At 38.3% G+C, this 17,615-nt stretch overlaps 3 protein-coding genes and 1 long non-coding RNA gene across 4 annotated transcripts; all 4 read right to left on the reverse strand.

The window, feature by feature from the left end:
* Window positions 1–2: 2 nt before the first annotated feature.
* On the reverse strand, window positions 3–344 carry LOC140137343 (uncharacterized). Its single transcript, XM_072158985.1, has one exon. The coding sequence runs from the start codon at window positions 342–344 to the stop codon at window positions 3–5; it is 342 nt and encodes a 113-aa protein (XP_072015086.1).
* A 119-nt stretch (window positions 345–463) lies between these two features.
* Window positions 464–4,111, reverse strand: LOC140137344 (uncharacterized). Its single transcript, XM_072158986.1, has 2 exons — window positions 3,088–4,111; window positions 464–2,865 (listed from the first exon to the last, which is right to left on the reverse strand). Exons 1-2 carry the CDS (start codon window positions 4,109–4,111, stop codon window positions 464–466), a joined length of 3,426 nt encoding a protein of 1,141 aa, XP_072015087.1.
* A 2,894-nt stretch (window positions 4,112–7,005) lies between these two features.
* LOC140137345 (uncharacterized) lies at window positions 7,006–8,768 on the reverse strand. The gene is made up of 4 exons (XM_072158987.1): window positions 8,759–8,768; window positions 8,536–8,621; window positions 8,041–8,163; window positions 7,006–7,912 (listed from the first exon to the last, which is right to left on the reverse strand). Exons 1-4 carry the CDS (start codon window positions 8,766–8,768, stop codon window positions 7,640–7,642), a joined length of 492 nt encoding a protein of 163 aa, XP_072015088.1. The 3' UTR covers window positions 7,006–7,639.
* A 2-nt stretch (window positions 8,769–8,770) lies between these two features.
* Window positions 8,771–12,753, reverse strand: LOC140138487 (uncharacterized). Its single transcript, XR_011857014.1, has 3 exons — window positions 12,703–12,753; window positions 10,137–10,279; window positions 8,771–8,897 (listed from the first exon to the last, which is right to left on the reverse strand). It is a non-coding gene; the product is annotated as an uncharacterized lncRNA (long non-coding RNA).
* Between the last annotated feature and the right edge of the window lie 4,862 nt (window positions 12,754–17,615).

The following is a 17,615-nucleotide window of genomic DNA, read 5'->3' on the forward strand; positions in this document are numbered from 1 at the left end:
AGCTAGCTCTTCAGCGCTGTTTCCAATGGTAGTCTTTGGCCACTGGTTTCTGCTTTGTGTAAGAAGTCTGGACCATCAGTCCACCTTCTATTCTTGAGGAAGCAATCAACGGCTAAGCCCTTTGAGCAGTCGTCTGCAGGGTTTGAGCTGGTTCCTACATACTTCCATTGGTGTGGCTGGGAGCCATCTCTAATCAGTGCGACTCGATTAGCCACAAAGGTGTGGAATCTGGCGGTGTCGTTGTTAATATACTTGATCACGGTCTGACTATCAGTCCAGAAGTATGTGCTTTCGACTTTCAACTGTAGTTCCTTTTGCAACATGTTGTTGACCTTTACTGCCATTGCAGCTGCAGTTAACTCTAGGCGAGGTATAGTTATGATCTTCAAAGGAGCAACTCTTGCCTTGGCTGTCAGGAGAGTAAGATGCACTTGACCACTCTCATTAACGAATCGTAAGTAACTCACTGAACCATACCCTTCTGACTTGCATCACAGAAGTGGTGCATCTGGACTTCACTTTCTTCAAAGTCCTTGGGCTTGAAACATCTTTCGATGGTGAAATCTGACAATTTCGGTACTTCATCAAGCCATCTTTCCCAACGGGTCAGAAGCTCACTAGGAATAGACTCATCCCAACCAAGCTGCAGCTTGCTTAAGTTCTGCAATATTTGTTTTGCTGGCAGGATTGCTGGAGCAACAAATCCTAGCGGGTCATAGATGGAGCTTACAGTTGCTAGGATGCCTCTTCTGGTAGGAGGTCTCTCTTTCACTTTAATATGGAAGCCAAACCTGTCGGTTTCTGGTGACCATAGCAACCCCAGCACCTTTTCTGATGGTAACTCTTCATTCTTCAAATCTATTGTCTTTGTAGTCTCAGCTCTATCGTCTTCAGGAACTGACTGCAACACTTCTCTTGAGTTACTCAACCACTTGGTCAACTTGAAACCACCATCCTTACACAAATTGGTGAGATCACTGACGAGTTGAATAGCTTTGCTCTCACTTTCGATAGATTTGAGGTAGTCATCGACATAGAAGTTGGACAGCACCGTGTTGCATACTTCTTCGCTGTATTTCTCCTTACCATCATCAGCGGTCTTTCTCAGTGCGAAATTCGCACATGAAGGTGACGAAGTTGCGCCGAACAAGTGCACATTCATCCTATATTCCTTCAGAGGCAGACTCAGGTCACCGTAGGGCCACCATAGAAATCTTACTAAGTCTCTGTCTGATTCTGGTACACGCACTTGATGGTACATTGCTTTTATATCTGCTACAACTCCAACAGGGTGCTCTCTAAACCTCGTCAACACACCTACCAAGTTGCTTGTCAAGTCGGGTCCTTTTAGTAATTGTGAGTTTAAAGACTGGCCCATGTACTTCGCCGCACAATCAAATACAACTCGCAGCTTGCCCTTGGTGGGGTGAAACACCCCATGGTGGGGGACGTACCACACCTTGCCATCCTTTCTATTGCATGCATCTTTGGGCACTTCTTCTGCATAATCATTTTTAAACATATCATTCATGAATGCAGTGTATTGGTCGTTGAAAACCGAGTCCCTTTCTAACTTCCTCTTCAGATGGCATGCTCGCAATTCGGCTTGATGTATATTGTTCGGCAATTTCATGTCATCATCTTTGAGCGGGAAACCTACTTGGTAGTGCCCATCTACATACTTCATTGATGCTTCTACTTTGTTTAGGAATTGTCCTTCACTCACGCTTCTCTCTGGTTTATCGTCAATGATTCGCTCATTGAACTCAGCATTGTAGAGTTTCTCTAATTGCTGGTCAATAGTGTCATGTGCCTTAATTCTGTGGATGACTGATGTCCTTTTGTGTTCTTTATTTTTGACACCATACACTGTCCATCCGAGTCTAGTTTGGCAGGCGAAAGGTCCTTCACCTTGGCTATTTACTACATGTATTGGCTCAAATGCTTTAGGCACATTATTTCCTATGAGGAGACCAATATGGCATTGAGATTCATCATTTAATCTTCCTAGCTTAACTTCTTCCATATAAGGAATTGCATCAATATCATCCTGGTTGATGATGTCAGCCAAGTCACCAGGGATCTTATCTTGTGTATATGCCTTTGGAAGAGAGATGATATTATTTCTGTTCATGTCAGAAACTTCTAAATCTTGGATGATTTCACTGTCTACTATGATATCATCTGTTATGGTTTCAATTTCCAATTTGGTTTTCTTGCCTTTAACATGCAGTTCCTTTTGCAGCCTTTCAGAACAGAATACAGCATCACTGCCGTTGTCGAGATAGGCGTAAGTTTCTACAGACATTCTGGAAACTCTTGAGTAGACTATGACTGGTATTATTGTGGGATATGATTCACTAGATTTAACTCCGGCGCCTGTAAGCCCACATGTCTGATTGGCAACTTCACCAGACTTCTTTGTCTCTTCCTGTTTCACATGCAGCACTGTTGGATGGCGCTTTTTACATGTCTTGCAGGTAAGCTTGTATTTGCAGATTTTACTGTAATGTGTTGCTTTCTTTAGGCAGCCAAAACAAACTCCCAACTCTCTTAGATACTGCAACCGGTCACTTATAGGCTTTTCCTTCAATTTGTTACACATTTCCAAAGTGTGATCTTTACCCTTGCAATATGTACACGGCTTGTCGGCTCCTGGGCTACTTGACGACACATTTGGCCTGGCTCCTGGACTATTTGATGTCACACTTGCCGACACAGCTTCTGTGTTTGTTGCTAGATTTCTTCTAGCTTTATAAGTCTGATAGTTTGGGTTTTTTACCCTTTCTTCCTTCTTAGTAGTATCTTCCTTCTCCGTCACACTTCTACCGTAGGCAGCATTAGTTGCGATTCTAGCCTGTTTTTCTAAGAGGGAGGTGAAGTCTTCAAATGTTACCACTTTGTTTCTTTCTTCTTCTACATAATCTACTTGTCTCCTCCATCTGTCTCTCATACTATATGGTAACTTCATCATCAACATTCTAATGTTTGCTGTACTTTGCAACTCATTAGTATAGCCCAGGCTGGTCATGGTATTTTTGCATTCTAATAAAAATAATGACAAATCTTGTAGCCCTGAACTATCACTCTTCACATTCGGCCACTGCCTCATCTTCGCTAAGTAAGCCTCTGCAATCTTGTGCTTATTACCATATTTCCTTTCCAGCAACCTTTTTGCTTCCAGGTAACCAACCTCATCATCCATGTGAATACAACTTTTCACCAAACTGTTGGCTTCACCTCTTGTGTACTGTTCAAGATAGTACAGACGGTCTCTATTGCTATTGCTCTTATTTTCGATGATGAATTCAAAGGCTCTTATAAAGGTAACATACTGAAGCGGGTCTCCAGTAAATGCTTGTAGTGTCCGCTTTGGTAAACTCGCTTGTTTATGTTGTTCCACCAGCAGCCTTGTTAAGTTGTCTTGGTTGCGTGCCAAATTTTCTATACTGGTATCTTTATCTTCTTCTTTCACTTCTGTTGTATGTTGCCGTGGCAACATGACTTGTTTTTTCTTCACATCAGGCTCTGGTGACGAAGTTACTCTATGACCATACTTTACTGATGAAGGCCCGTCATGTTCATACTGTTCACTGTACTGTTCTTGACCATACTGACGATACTGTTCATCAATATTTTCATATTTCGTGGCTGACAAATAATGTAGGGGTATTCTGTCCCCTGTACTTTCTGATTCCTCAGGTGCTGCTGCAGGAAACAAGACTTCACTTGGTGGTGGAAAGTTGACTTGCATAACTTGACTGGTTGTTAACCTGCTTCTTGGCTGAACTTGTTGACCTAAATCAGTATGTACTTTACCATCAGTAGTCATGCCCACTGCTGGCTGCTCTTTTGCAGGTCCCAACTCCACATGTGTGTATTTTGGTCTTGCCCCTGTTGTATCATGTTTAGCTAGGAACTTGCCATCAATTTCTTGACCTTCTCTAGTGTTGTGGTTCAACCACTGCCTCACTGATGTGTTTGTATCTGGTTGAGCTTCTGTGAGGTCATCAAGCACCGATTTTGGTCTACTTCTTAAGCTCTGGGATTTATGTTCATAATCCTCCAATACATCTATTTTGGCTTGCTCTATGTTTATTTCAGTCTTCATTTCCAACCACTCTCTTTGTTGTTGCAAGTCCCTTGCCCTGGCTTGATATTAAATTCCTCACTTTCTAGAGCTTGTTTTTCCTTCAATGCTTTGGCACGACATTCTAGCTCTACCTTTCGAGTTGCAGCTTGCAATAAAGCATATTCTGTACTTTTAGATAATGCATCACTTTTATAAGATCTTCTGCTTCTTAATTCGGAACCGCTTTTATGACTCGACATGATGTTTTCGATAGTACCGAAACGAACGAATTAACGAAACGACGCCGATGCAAGCAACGAAGCGCAAATATTTTTCTAAAGTGAACAACGGTTCACTAATTTATGTGAGAAACTATACGTAGGACCTGTGAAAAGTGTGCTTTGTGAGGCTACATGTGTCGAAACCTAAAATAAATACGAATGTCAGTATACACGAAACTTCGCTTGAATGCAGGCCCTACGTTGCTTACCGACGGGTGGGAGAAAGCTCGATCCACTCGTTTATCGTGCACCGACAGGCGGGAGTAAGCTCTTTGCGCCCGTTTATTGATAACAAAATACCACAAAACTCTTTTTTAGGTAGAAGTCCTGAGTCAGTGTTGTATGATTCTATGAGTTATTCCTGCATGCACTAGCTGTGCAACTGCAAGATTACTAATGTCAGTATTAGAGGCGTACATGCAGGCACTTTACTACCAAACTTTATTTGAATTGTCGTAAGCGACTCGCGAATTGTCGAAAGCGACTCGCGGGAGTAAACTTGTTACCCCTTAATTAGATATTTATTAAAATACCACAAAGCTATTTTTCAGTAGTAGTCCCGTGTCAGTTTGTGCTTTTGATTCTATTAAGTCATTCCTGCACAACGGTGCAAGAGATCTAATGTCTGTGTTAGAAATGTACATACAGGCAGCTACTACTGATATCTTTATTTTGATTTCTACGATTCGGATTCATAGGCCTCAATAACTTCTTTGAAGTTCTAATCCTTAAGCTTCTACCAAGTGTGCATTTATCTACATGCACACTCATTAATATTTGCTATATTCAGTGACGTCTGACGTGACTGGAGGCTGCGGTGACTGTCTGTGCCAATGCAATGTTTATGTTTACACTGCTGACACGACCTTAAGCTTTTAGCTATTTTTAGGTAAGCTTACAAAACAGACGCTCAACTGAACCTTTATTTGGTAACTATTTACCAACTATAGCATCTTTTTACAGATAATTAATCTTTACAAATGTAGGGGCAAACTTGCTTTGCTCCCCTGGTTAGCAGAAGCTTGGTACTAAATAAATACAATCTTCGATGACTCGGAACCAACAACAAAAAGTGACACAAATCATCACAAATCCAAGGATACACTTTAGCTGAAACGTATCTTGATGATGTTTATTATCTTCACTTGCTATTCTTCTTCTTGTTCTTGTCACAAATAATAATAATGTTGGTTCAGGTAAAGATTAATTGTGTCTTTACCGAGAGCTTCTACACTACAATACTTCAAAATACAAGATGACAGCCTCCAGTGCCAAATTCGGCACCAAATTACATGTGATTGATGGGCTGCAGGCTATGTTTAGCTTAACACTTCAAGGGCGCTCATCACATAAATAAACATGCCATAGGAATGCAATGATTAAGGATGCACAACACTTAAACAAACTTTGATTTTGGTAAATGGCATCAACAATGTAAAAGCATCGTTCTTTAATTAAGCAACAATACAATTTTCTTTAAAAAAAAATTGTGTGTTTATTCTAAGTTCGGTATAAAGACAGCGTTGCTCTTATCCTCTTACATAATATATTATATTCTTTATACATTACACGCTAATAGTTTATAAGTATGTTGTTAACTTTCTCACAGTGATCCTGAGAAGATTTTTAAATAAAAATGTTAGACATTTGATATAGATGGACGCAGAGCTCTGGGTTGACGGATGGCAACGTTTTGCAATATTACATAAACTAAAAATGGGGACGGTGGTCCCGAACTGGTCGTCTGAGCAATTGAAAATGACTGTTCATGTAAGACACTATTTTCTTGTTCAGGTTATATAAACGATTGTTCCCATCTTAAATAACTCAGTAAACACAAAACGTTTTACAGAAATCGTTTAAATGTCGTGTTATATAAAGGGTATAAAAATGTTTTAATATCATTTAAAAAGCTTGATGCAAAACATTCTAAACAAACTGTTATTTGAGTGTTGACAAAATATTTTGCAACAATGCTTGCCCAAAATATTTTGCAATAACGTTTTTACCTTTACATGGCATTGATATAACCCGACTAAAAACGTTTACATGACATTGATATAACCCGACTAAAAACGTTTACATGACCTTGATATAACCCGACATTTAATGTTATTAAACGTTTTGAATAAACCCTGGTAAAAATGTAATTATGTTATGAAAATAATTATTAATGATTTTAAGACTTATTGATTGTATTTTTATATTATAAAAGGGGAAAATTATCCGTGTATATGTCGAACCAGCCGGTCTCGGTCTCGAACTGCCTGGTCTAGGTCTCGGATATGCCGGCCTTGACTCAACATTATGTATAACTCATAAAAAGATTGTTGTCATTTGATTGGCCAATTACTATTGATTATTTTTGCTATTTTTAGCGTCAGATTAAAAGACTGATGCACTCCGCGCGAGTGCAATAGTAAATTTTCCATTACACTGTCTCGCAGCTACCATGGCAACACTGACAAAGGCGCTCATACAGTGCGAGTGGACGATGACCACCTCGACTTGCCAATTACAGGTGTGGGTGTTGCTTCTAAAATATATATGAGTTATATAAAGCAAATATTGAATGTTTTTATTTGTTCAATGGAAAGAATATTTTCATTCTTTTTTTTTTATATTATGACTAGCGGTCCTCTTTTTTAAAAATAATTATGACTAGCGAACCTTTTATTCTATTATGACTAGCGGTCCTTTTTTTGATTATGACTAGCGAACCTCTTTTTCTATTATGAATAGCGGTCCTTTTTAAAAATTATGACTAGCGAACCTCTTTTTGTATTATGACTAGCGGGCCTTATGACTTATGAACCCTTTTTTTATGACTAGAGAACCCTTCGTTTTATTTATGACTAGCAAACTCATGGTATAGAACATTACACGTTATGACTAGCAACCTTTATGACTAGCGACCCTTATGACTAGCGACCCTTATGACTAGCGACCCTTATGACTAGCGACCCTTATGACTAGCGATGTGTAACTAAATATGAGCTGTTCCATGCAACGAGGCTTTACAGTCCATATTTCACCTCATGAAAATATTCTTACCATTATACTCATTAACATTCAATATGTGTGTACCATTGGCTCCCACATCAAACGGATTTAAATACCGGCATCGAATTCTACAGGTGGAGAGTGGGAGTCAATGTCATTCAAGCAAGGTGGATTAGCATTTGATGAAATCTTATCATCCTCCTTTAATTTATATAATTATTTTCAGAAGTTGTCGGGTAATTCATTGAAATTTTGATATGCTGATCTGCTTGGGCGCTTTTGCCTATTGTGACTTTAATAAAATCACTTTAATAAACCAGAAAACTATCACCGTCAACACTGCGGAAAGCTGGTTGAGTTTAACTGCAGCTGATACATAAGGTATGCGTTTGACTGGAAGCCGGCACATGTTATCCGGACTGGAGACCTGAATTTGAAGTAGTGGTGACTGCGCATTCTGACCGCCTAGACAAGCTTGAAGCACAGTGTCTCGTTTTGCTGGGTTTGTCGACATTTTCAATTGTATGTGTATATACCAGTTTTCACCTGTATCGATCTGAAAAGAAATTAATAAAACAGGTAGTACAAACTTAAGTTTAACTCTTCCAGAACATGCAGTTAGGCCTGTATGATAATGCATTTGTCAAGACTTAACTTTAATTTTATTATTGTCACTTTTCTCACCTTGAAGAGAAAGTAGTGATATCCTGCCAATGGATCCGTTCTAATGCGGTACTGAGCAATAGTGTACTCTGTTAAATTTCGGCGGGATGGTCGATTGAATAAGTCCAGGAGATGTTGTTCAGCCTTGAATAGTGATTAATAAAAATAAAAAGAACAAAGTTCATCATAAAACTACTTTGATAAGTTTCTGTTGTTGAAATATGCAATACAAATATTGTCAAAAAAAAAAAAAAAAAAAAAGAAAAAAAAAAAAAAAAGCATGACATTTTTGAAATGGTTTGATACATGATAATAGGATGGAAATACATAACAACATAAACATGATAAATACCCACATCCCAATATTACTGGTATGTGTTAAATGAATACATTTATTACAATACGCAAATACAATTATTACTTTTCAAGAATGAACATCGTGTCTTTGCATGTAATTAGCTCATTGTATATTTCGCAAACTTGTGAATAAATCTTATACTATTACGGTTCACGTACCTGTATTAATATTTTATTCGCTTCCTCATAAACATCACCAGAAATACCCTCAACGCCACCCACTCTCTCTTCACTCCATAGAAACGCTGTAATATAAGTGATATATTAGGAACGAATTTAAATGATGACGATTACAATTACGATGATAATGATGAGGACCAAATAAAAAAACCAAAACACTTTAATACGTTATTGTAAGCCTATCACGAAAATTTTAATAGACGTTTCCTCATACCTTCGCCATCCGAAGCTCTAGGAAATGGCCAATCACCGCATTCTGGGAAAGACTCAGGCTTTGGTGGGATAGCTGTAGATTCTCCTCCGTCCAGTTCGTCTACATGTACTATAAGAGCCATACCAAGCTTTCAAGGAAATATAGAAAAAATACTTTATTGAAATTGTTACAGAAAGGATTTTGCATATGCATGCATATCATAAGAATAAAAGATCAATAAGAAAGAATAGTCTTTCATCATCAGATCATTTTGTAGTTTTGCTCAACTCACCCTGAGTTACCTTTTGGCTCTTTCTCGTTATTTACAAATCTGTCATCCTTTCACGCTACAAACTCAGTGGCGGCACTTGGATTTTTTGTATTGGGGGGGTGAATTTCGGGGGTGAATTTGGGGGACCAACAAATCTTCCGCAAAATTGCTGCAAAAATTTGGTTAAAAGTGAGGGTGGGGCAAACTGGTAGGCAAGAAAAACATTTATGGGAAATGCTCCCTTGCTCCCCCTCTCGTAGTGCCGCCACTGTACAAACTACATACCGAAATTGTAATCTATGAATATGATCATATCAAGATAGACAAATGTTGCCTCTTTATTTGCTATATGCCCAGCAAACACAAAAACGATTTAAAAACGTTTTAAATAAGTTATATTTTGGCTTTTGGTTTAGGTAAAAACGTTTTAATAACATTAAAATGTCGGGTTATATTAAGGTCATGATAACGTTTTAAAACGTTTTGTGTGAAAACACACTACAACAATATTTTTAAATGTTTTCAAAAAATGTTATTGTAAACTATTTTTGCAAACATTTTTGTCAAATATTGTGTCAATACTTAAATAACATTATGTTAAAATATTTGAACCCAGCAAACACAGAAATGTTCTTTAAATGTTTTTTGCAAAACCTTTTAATAACATTTAAATGTCGGGTTATATAAAGGTCATGAAAACGTTTTGAAAACGTTATTGAAAATATTTTGGGCAAACATTTTTCGCAAAATATTTTTTCAACCCCAAAATAACATTCTGTTTAGAATGTTTTGTATCAAGTTTTCAAGAATGTTTTTGGAATGTTATTAAAACGTTTTTATACCCTTTATATAACCCGACATTTAAACGTTTTCTGTAAAACATTTTTGTTTGCTGAGCAGTAGATTATCAAAAATGTTTTTAAAGTTATAAAAACGTTTTATACTCTTAATATACCCTTTATATAACCCGACATTTAAACGTTTTCTGACAACCTTTTATAACCTTTTGCGAATGATGTCGAAAACGTTTTGTGTTTGCTGGGTGCCTACATACGTAAATGTGAATGGAATGGGCAACCATGCAAATTGTCAGGCTCAAAGAACGATTTTACTTACTGCCAAATGTATTTCGAAGTGGCAGTGCAGAAACCACCAACCGGGATTGTCAGCACGAAATTGAACAACCGTGTATCCATTGGTAGGGGCAACCATTGTGTCTTTCTGTATAGCATCAGAAAGACGTTTCTTTAATATCTGACCTGAAATGAGACATCGATAAATTGTATAAAAATAAAACTATCTGACATTAATTTCATGGAGCGATGGCTACTAGCAAAATAAAGACAGAAGCTGTTATCAATATTAAAGCGACGATACAGTAAGTCTATTTTATCCCCAGAAAGATATCAATACTATATACGTAGACTGACATTGTTTACATTTCTTCATGTTCTTTTGGGAGTGGTCGTTGACCTGCATCTTCACATTTGTTCCTCTCTGTTCTTTTTAGACCAGTATGTTTATGCCTTTTAGCTTAGCGTTTAATTATAGCCGATAATAGCCGGGTCCCATCATGCCCATCAAGAACCAAGCGTATCTCCACTTTGAGCTACGATTTTAGTGATGCTCGAGGTCGAATGACTCAAAACCTATTTTCAACACGCTAAGATCGTTTAAAATCTACTATATTGCCACCGGTCGGCGTCGTAGCAGTCGGGTGGTTTGCTCCAGTGAGCCATCTTTTTGATCCTCGATACATCCTCGGAGATAAACGTCGCTATTTACTCTGGGACTGGGCACATCAGGCTTTGCCTATATCTCGTCATGGCTTGATAATTGTGTAAGGCATAAAAGAGGTTCATCCGAGCCTATGTGATATATCCATCTCGATTCTCGATTGCTTTTCTTAGAATGGTACTCGTTAGTGATCATTGCTGTGTCAGTATATACAGCTCACTACGGATGCTAATCTATTCATTTAATGCCGTGGATGATCCTTAGGTAGTTGTTAAGGAAGCTGTCAATGTAGAGACATCCATACAGAAGATTAAACTTCTGCCTACTGGCAACACTGCGTGTCTTACATATCGCTATGAATTCGGCAGAGTGACGAATCGAGCATTTTGAGTTAATTGAGTTATTATAGCCGAATAGCTGTAAATACCTATTTTGAGGGACATATCGATTATTTCAGAACATGCAAGTATTGCAAATAATTGGTGCACATTCACTTCTATAATATACATTTCAAATAAGTGCTCACGGATGTTTTCAATTTTTAGAATGACCAATGAAATGGTAGCAAGATTTTCAAACGCCGTTTACTCAGAACAGCAATTTTGTGTATTCGGCACTCTGCCGTATTCATATCGACATCACTTTAAGTTTCCAAAAGGTGACTAACCATAACAGTGAACTACCCTTCTTCTTTATGTCACCTTTTGAAGATATCCCCACAGGGGCGTCGCTAGACAAATATGATTCTGGTGTGTACAGCATGTTTTGTTTTGAAATTTGTAGACCCAAAATTTTTGTTAGCCAGGACGGCGCTCAGTTATCTAAAAAGTGTGGGGGATGGGGGCGACAGTGGCATGGTTTTAACGACAACAGTCAATTTTACCGACAAAATTGTGTAGGGGGGTGTCACACCCCCATACCCCGTCTAGCGGCGGTCCTGTATCCCCATTGACCCGAGTTACTCGACGTCATTTACATGTTTGATGGCAACTCCATTCAGGATTAGGTTTTCATTACAAGATGGTTATCAGTTTTGTTTTTCCATAATGAATTCTCAGACCAATATATAATGCAGCTTCACAAATGGTTTCCAGGTGGATTTGCTCCATGCAAATTTCACGTCGCTGAGACTTTTCTGTGGATCACGACGACATCTCCTAGGATAAGTTCCAAATCCAGAGCTTTAATTCCATAATGACGGAGGATGGTGAACATCAGTTTACGGTCGACAGATTTAGTAAAATGTGGTAGCTGTTGTGTCGTTGCGGCTTCCATAATTCGTCTTAGGACATGTGGGATGTGTATTTGGTCATAGAAACCACGCCGTTTCCTAAACCCTATTAAACCTTGCATTGTATAGGCTTGTTTTTCACAGCATTAAAGAACATCATAATTAGTAAAAAGCACGTTTTGCCCCAAACGTTCCCCACATAATGTTGCAATGATGTCATAATGTTAGGCGTAAAATTCTACAAAAATGCGATTTTCACCAAAGTTTATCCTACATATGAAAGGAAATGACTATTTCGACCTAACTAACAAGTAAAAACTCAGTAGATCTGAATTTTACTGTAGAAACCACCTCTCCTCTATGGTCAATTTTGATGACCGGTCCACCCGGGTAAGGTGCTGGGGTAAAAATTTATAACTAAAATGAGCGCAAAGGACGGATCTACGATTAGCTTAGGTCGATTGGGCGTAAGCGCGCGCGTTTTTTTGTGTCGGATAAAAAATGTTAGGTGGACAACCTCCCCCCTTCGTAGTTCTAGGGTTAATATAGAAAGGCGTGCCGCAGTTGGAGGCAGTACCTACGCGTATGGGCTTTTATTGACACATGAGTAACACAAACCGAATGATTTCCGTCAGTGCAGTTAGCAGCGGAACAAAGTATAATACGGTCCGCATTTATATACGATCTTTTAATCAAATTATGAGTAAACGATACCATTTTCGTTCATATCTCGAACTTTCTGCATGGTGATGTTTTCGACTTTTCCTTGAGCAACAACTCGGTAGTTATATCCATGGAGATGCAATGGATGACAAATACGTGAGTTCACATTCACAAATACTAGCTCAACAACCTGATAAGAAAGCAAATTATATATGTAAAATGATTTTTTTGATATATTCAGTTGCAGACATTTGGATCGCAATACCTTCATTAAGTACTTTACTATTTCACATAACACGACCGTCCATTATCATATAAAATAAGCGTCGACAATATTTGAAGCAAGATTTCATGAAAAGGAAACTACTAAAAATACGAAACAACAATTTTCATGTTCCGCGAAACAGTAGTATTTAAAGGCTTAATGTACGATCTTTTTTTCAGAATATACCTTTATTTTTTTCAAAACCGATTTTTTTGGCATATTTGTAATACTTACACGTGTTCCAACTTAAATCTATGAGCAAACTGTCAAATTCGCCCATTTATAGTAAAACGGGATGATTTTCTGTTGGTCCGACATATTATCATAATTTTTCAGATTATGATAATAATTATGTCGGAACGATCGTAAATCGTAGTCTCCTACGAAGCCAGTTTGGCTCCACACGTGGAGGGAGCGTAAACTACAGTCATGGTAAAACAAACTGGCTGCGTAGGAGATTAACTCTGAGGCCGCACTCGCCGTCCTAATCCAAAAAGTGCGAGATATATTTCGAGTGATAGAGGTGAAGTTTATGATGTTGTTTCTTTGCAAATTTCAAATGTTTTTCGCGTCCAAATGTATTGGGAACTTTCATAATGATTGCATATTAACTATTTTATCATTTTGGAAGAAAAAAAGAAAAATCTAAAAATTTAAAAAGATCGTACATTAACGCTTTGAGATCAATCCATGATGCTTTTCACATCTTTACATGCAGAACAGAGCCGATAATCTCACTTTTCAAACGACTATATGGTATTTACAAATACCACATTATAAATGCAGTCAAAATAATATTACAAAGTTGAAATATTATTTCAGTCTTACCGTGCCCAGTTTGACATTAAGAACATGGGAGCAGCCACAGTACCCTTCTCCACATGAATCTATAAATCGTATTCCTTCAAGTATGGGATCGTTTTCAAGGTCGCATCTTTCAAGCCTTTCTAAAGGATGACCTGTTTGCAAAAGGAAAGGTCTTGAAGGCAATCTAAAGGTCACGTTGTTCATTCTTGGAAGATTTCTGATAGTAAAGTTTTTATCATCAGTTACGATATGCTCGATCCCAATATAGAATGTTGCATTTGGTTCTGTCCCTGCCCAGTCGGGTGCAATGGCTAGAAAAAAGAGAATAACAACTTAAGCTTTTTTTTTCAAATTTCCCGTCAAATATTAACATTGAAACACACGCAGATGGGGACATTGGAAATCACGCAGAATATATTGGTCATGTACAGGATGTCTCAATAAAAAAACATTACCCAACATTAACCCACTTTTACTTTTTCTCATGTTTATTTATAGTCAATAGATGGCGAGAATTCTTACGCATTCTTAAACTACAGTCATGGAAAAAACAGAATAACATGTAGGTATTGGTCCTGCTCATGTGTCCTTCTAGCATGTCGAGATGTGGTTTCGACTTACTGTGAAATGATTCCCACGGTGATTCCACCACAATCTCCCTATACAGGATGCAATCCTCAAGCACGGTCTGACCAACCTGTCTTTGCACTTTGAATCGGCAATCATGTCTGTAGAGGAGGAACCGGGCCTCGTCACTGAAGATCACATTACGCCAGTGGCCTACTGTCAAATAACCTATGTCTCTGTGACCAAAGCAAGCGCACATGTCGATGTCTTTGCAGAAATATCGACTTTCTTATTGTTCGTCTTGCGCGAAAACCTGCACTAAATAGTCTATTATTCACAAGTTTCCTGGTAACACGCGAGTTTATGGACCTCAGCCAAGATAATACAGTTTCAGAGTACATGAATGTAAAAATTCTGACCATTGACTAAAAATAAACCCTGAGAAAAAAGTGGTTAAAGTTGGGAGGGTCTTTATTATTAAATAGCCAGATTCAAAATGTTAACATACATCATCACCTCTCTGCACTTTGATAACGTTTATTAGTAAAACAATTTTCAAGAAAAGTATTCTTATTTCAAGTGGGAGGAATTACATCTAAAGTCTATTATCTAAAGTGTATTATACTAATCTACTTTACCATTTGAGTCGAGCTGGTTGATGAATTCAAGATCCGTATCATTTTCCGCACCACATGGCTCTATATTGACATCTGGAACATCCGGGGAATCGTACTCATCTTCTGGTAGTTTTGATGCCGACTCTTCGTAGTGAATAATGGCAAGAGCACTTAAAAATTGACAGCGGTCGTCTAGACCCTATTTAAAAGAAAAATCACCGCGTTCTTTGAATGTTCTTTTCTTAAAACCGTGAGAGAGAGAGATAGATACAGACTGAGGAGAAAACAGAAACTCACAGTGGCGTAGCCAGTGTATAAGAACAGGGGCATAAACTTGTGAATATACCGACAAAAAGATTTCACCCACGGGTCTTCTTGTCAAGCATGTCACCCCCTGCTTTTCAGTAGATTTCCATGCCGTACCAAATTTACTAGATCATTTGCGAAAATCTATAATATTTGCCCAATGGACCAAAATTAGGTGAATTTTGGAATGACACGCAGATTTTAGCAAATTTTGTTAACTAGGCGGTTACCCGTATTTCGCGGTTTTCGGCTATGGTTATTGGCTTTTGCAGATCTCAAAATCAGGGTGTGTCCTTTGGCTGGGATCACTTTCCTCACAGCTGATTGCAGCTTTTTGTAATTTGACCTGACTTTCGCCCTCAGTTTAAAATTTGACCTGACCTTTGACCACGGATGACCTAACAAACGCGAACCTTTTTTGACCTATGACCTCTTAACTGTAGGTCTGACGAAGAGGTCACCGTTAAAACCTTTATTTGTTAGTCCAAGGTCAACACACCCACCAAGTTTGAGCTCCATAGGAGCAATTTGAAATTAGACTTCAAATGGACTTGACCCGGTCTCCGAGAAAAGATGCGGACAGACAAACAGACAGATTCCAGTGAATTATAGTAAGATGGACTGTCTGTGTAATGAAAACATGTGATGTAGCGATGGTCCCCGCCATCGCACTCACCACTGGAAACACACAGGGATACAGAAAAACAGACAAACATAATATGAAAGAAATCAATCATGTTGGAAAAATTCTACCCATGTCATTTGAAGAAGTTGTTAAATAATGAAGTGAGAGGTTTAAATGAATTTATTTTGCTGACATAAAATCATGAAACAAACGATGAAAATAATTTATAAAACATTTTGTAAATAAACGCTCGTTTCAAATAATTTACACCTTTTAGTTGAATTCCTTTTATTTTGTTATTTTAATTTGACATTCTTGAATCATTACTTGATCATCAGGTTTACCTTTACACGTAACCAGTAATTGCCAGGCGGCCGATTTGCATGCAAAACAAAATCATATCTTTCGGCATTGAAGATGAGAAACGATTTGCAAGGGAAGGGTTTGGTTGGAGCTCCATCAGTAGCAATTATGGTCATATTGTGATTATCGATTGATATTCGCATTGAACATTGTCTTTCAACTGACGCACTGATCAAACGGAAACGAAATCGCTTTCCATGCTGCACATTAAATTGGCTATATCTTGGTACTTTGCATGTTGCAGGATCAGGAACATCTTCACACCAATGTGTTTTGTTGTCAAGCTGTAATGTTTCATTGCTTAGCTGAGTTTGGCCTCCTCTTCCGTTGATCAATATGGCATCAGGTCTAGCGTCAATATTTGCAGCGCTGTAGAAGTTCGGAACGAAGATATTGACCCCAACTTCATGAGACCAGTCTTGGAGTAAGATGAAATGCTCTGGCTTATCGAAATCGTAGTGTTGGCTATTTGTTTCATTCACTTTAGGCTGGCGAACTATCAGTGGACCTGCGATTCCATCTCCAGATTGTAAACCAGCATGGGAATGCCACCTTAAAATAATCATAACAAAATGCAATCTCTTGAAATTAAAACAGTTCAACAAATAATCACTCGTTTAGCCAGCGAAGTCAAGCAGCAAGCATGAAGCTCGCAACATTATGCACTAACTTTCCTGTAATTGTTACAATCTCACGGTTTTGAACACTTATTGTACGTGCGGGGCGTAGTCAGCTTTCTTGATGGGGGTGGGGGGCAAAATAAAATTTCGGGGGCACAGACGAAAACAAATTGCAGTTGCATGATACAATACATTTACCGGTTTTTTTTAGAGAGACTACATGTCTTCGATTTTCCGAAAAGGCTTTATTTGGACGCAGCGAGCATTAATTTCGTATTTTACACTAGTTTTGTCCATGATCGGGATAATAAGGGCTCTATTGTGATATTGTGCGCGCAAAAATGTTGTATTTTACACTCAATTTGGCCCATGATCGGGGTGAAGTTGTTGGATAAGGGACTTCTTGCCCCTTTTCTTTTCCTTTGCCCTCAAGATTTTCTCTTTCATTTTTTTGTCAAAGGGGCACTTTTTTCTTTCACTTTTTATCAGGGTTGGCTACGCTACTGTGTACATGTGATGTGACGTGACATAGGGCCTGCACTTTGGCTTCACATTTGAAAGGGGCGTGAATTCATTTTTGGATACGCCCCTATTATAATTAGGTAGCCTAATCCTCACACACATTCCCTATATGTATATACATGTACCACATGTAGTAAATCTATCTGCTTTATCTGTAATGTGACGTTCTTAAGCAAATAGTTAAACACGATTTCATCAAACATTATAACAATAGCTCTTTTACAGTGTGCAATCATCCCGGGCAATAATTGGGCAATAATAGAGGATGTGCG

The sequence above is a fragment of the Amphiura filiformis genome, chromosome 17 (genome assembly GCF_039555335.1).
Source record: "Amphiura filiformis chromosome 17, Afil_fr2py, whole genome shotgun sequence".
Classification (NCBI taxonomy): Eukaryota; Metazoa; Echinodermata; class Ophiuroidea; order Amphilepidida; family Amphiuridae; genus Amphiura; species Amphiura filiformis.

What these genes read in the sequence shown, in the direction of transcription:
- LOC140137343 (XM_072158985.1), bottom strand. Translation starts at nt 344, where the DNA reads ATGGCAGTAAAGGTCAACAACATGTTGCAAAAGGAACTACAGTTGAAA.
- LOC140137344 (XM_072158986.1), bottom strand. Translation starts at nt 4,111, where the DNA reads ATGAAGACTGAAATAAACATAGAGCAAGCCAAAATAGATGTATTGGAG. An exon ending in GCAGTGGCCGAATGTGAAGA is followed by an intron (nt 2,866 to 3,087) that starts GTGATAGTTCAG and finishes CCTCCCTCTTAG; the next exon opens with AAAAACAGGCTAGAATCGCA.
- LOC140137345 (XM_072158987.1), bottom strand. An exon ending in CGAATAAAATATTAATACAG is followed by an intron (nt 8,164 to 8,535) that starts GTACGTGAACCG and finishes TCACTATTCAAG; the next exon opens with GCTGAACAACATCTCCTGGA. An exon ending in ATCACTACTTTCTCTTCAAG is followed by an intron (nt 7,913 to 8,040) that starts GTGAGAAAAGTG and finishes ATTTCTTTTCAG; the next exon opens with ATCGATACAGGTGAAAACTG.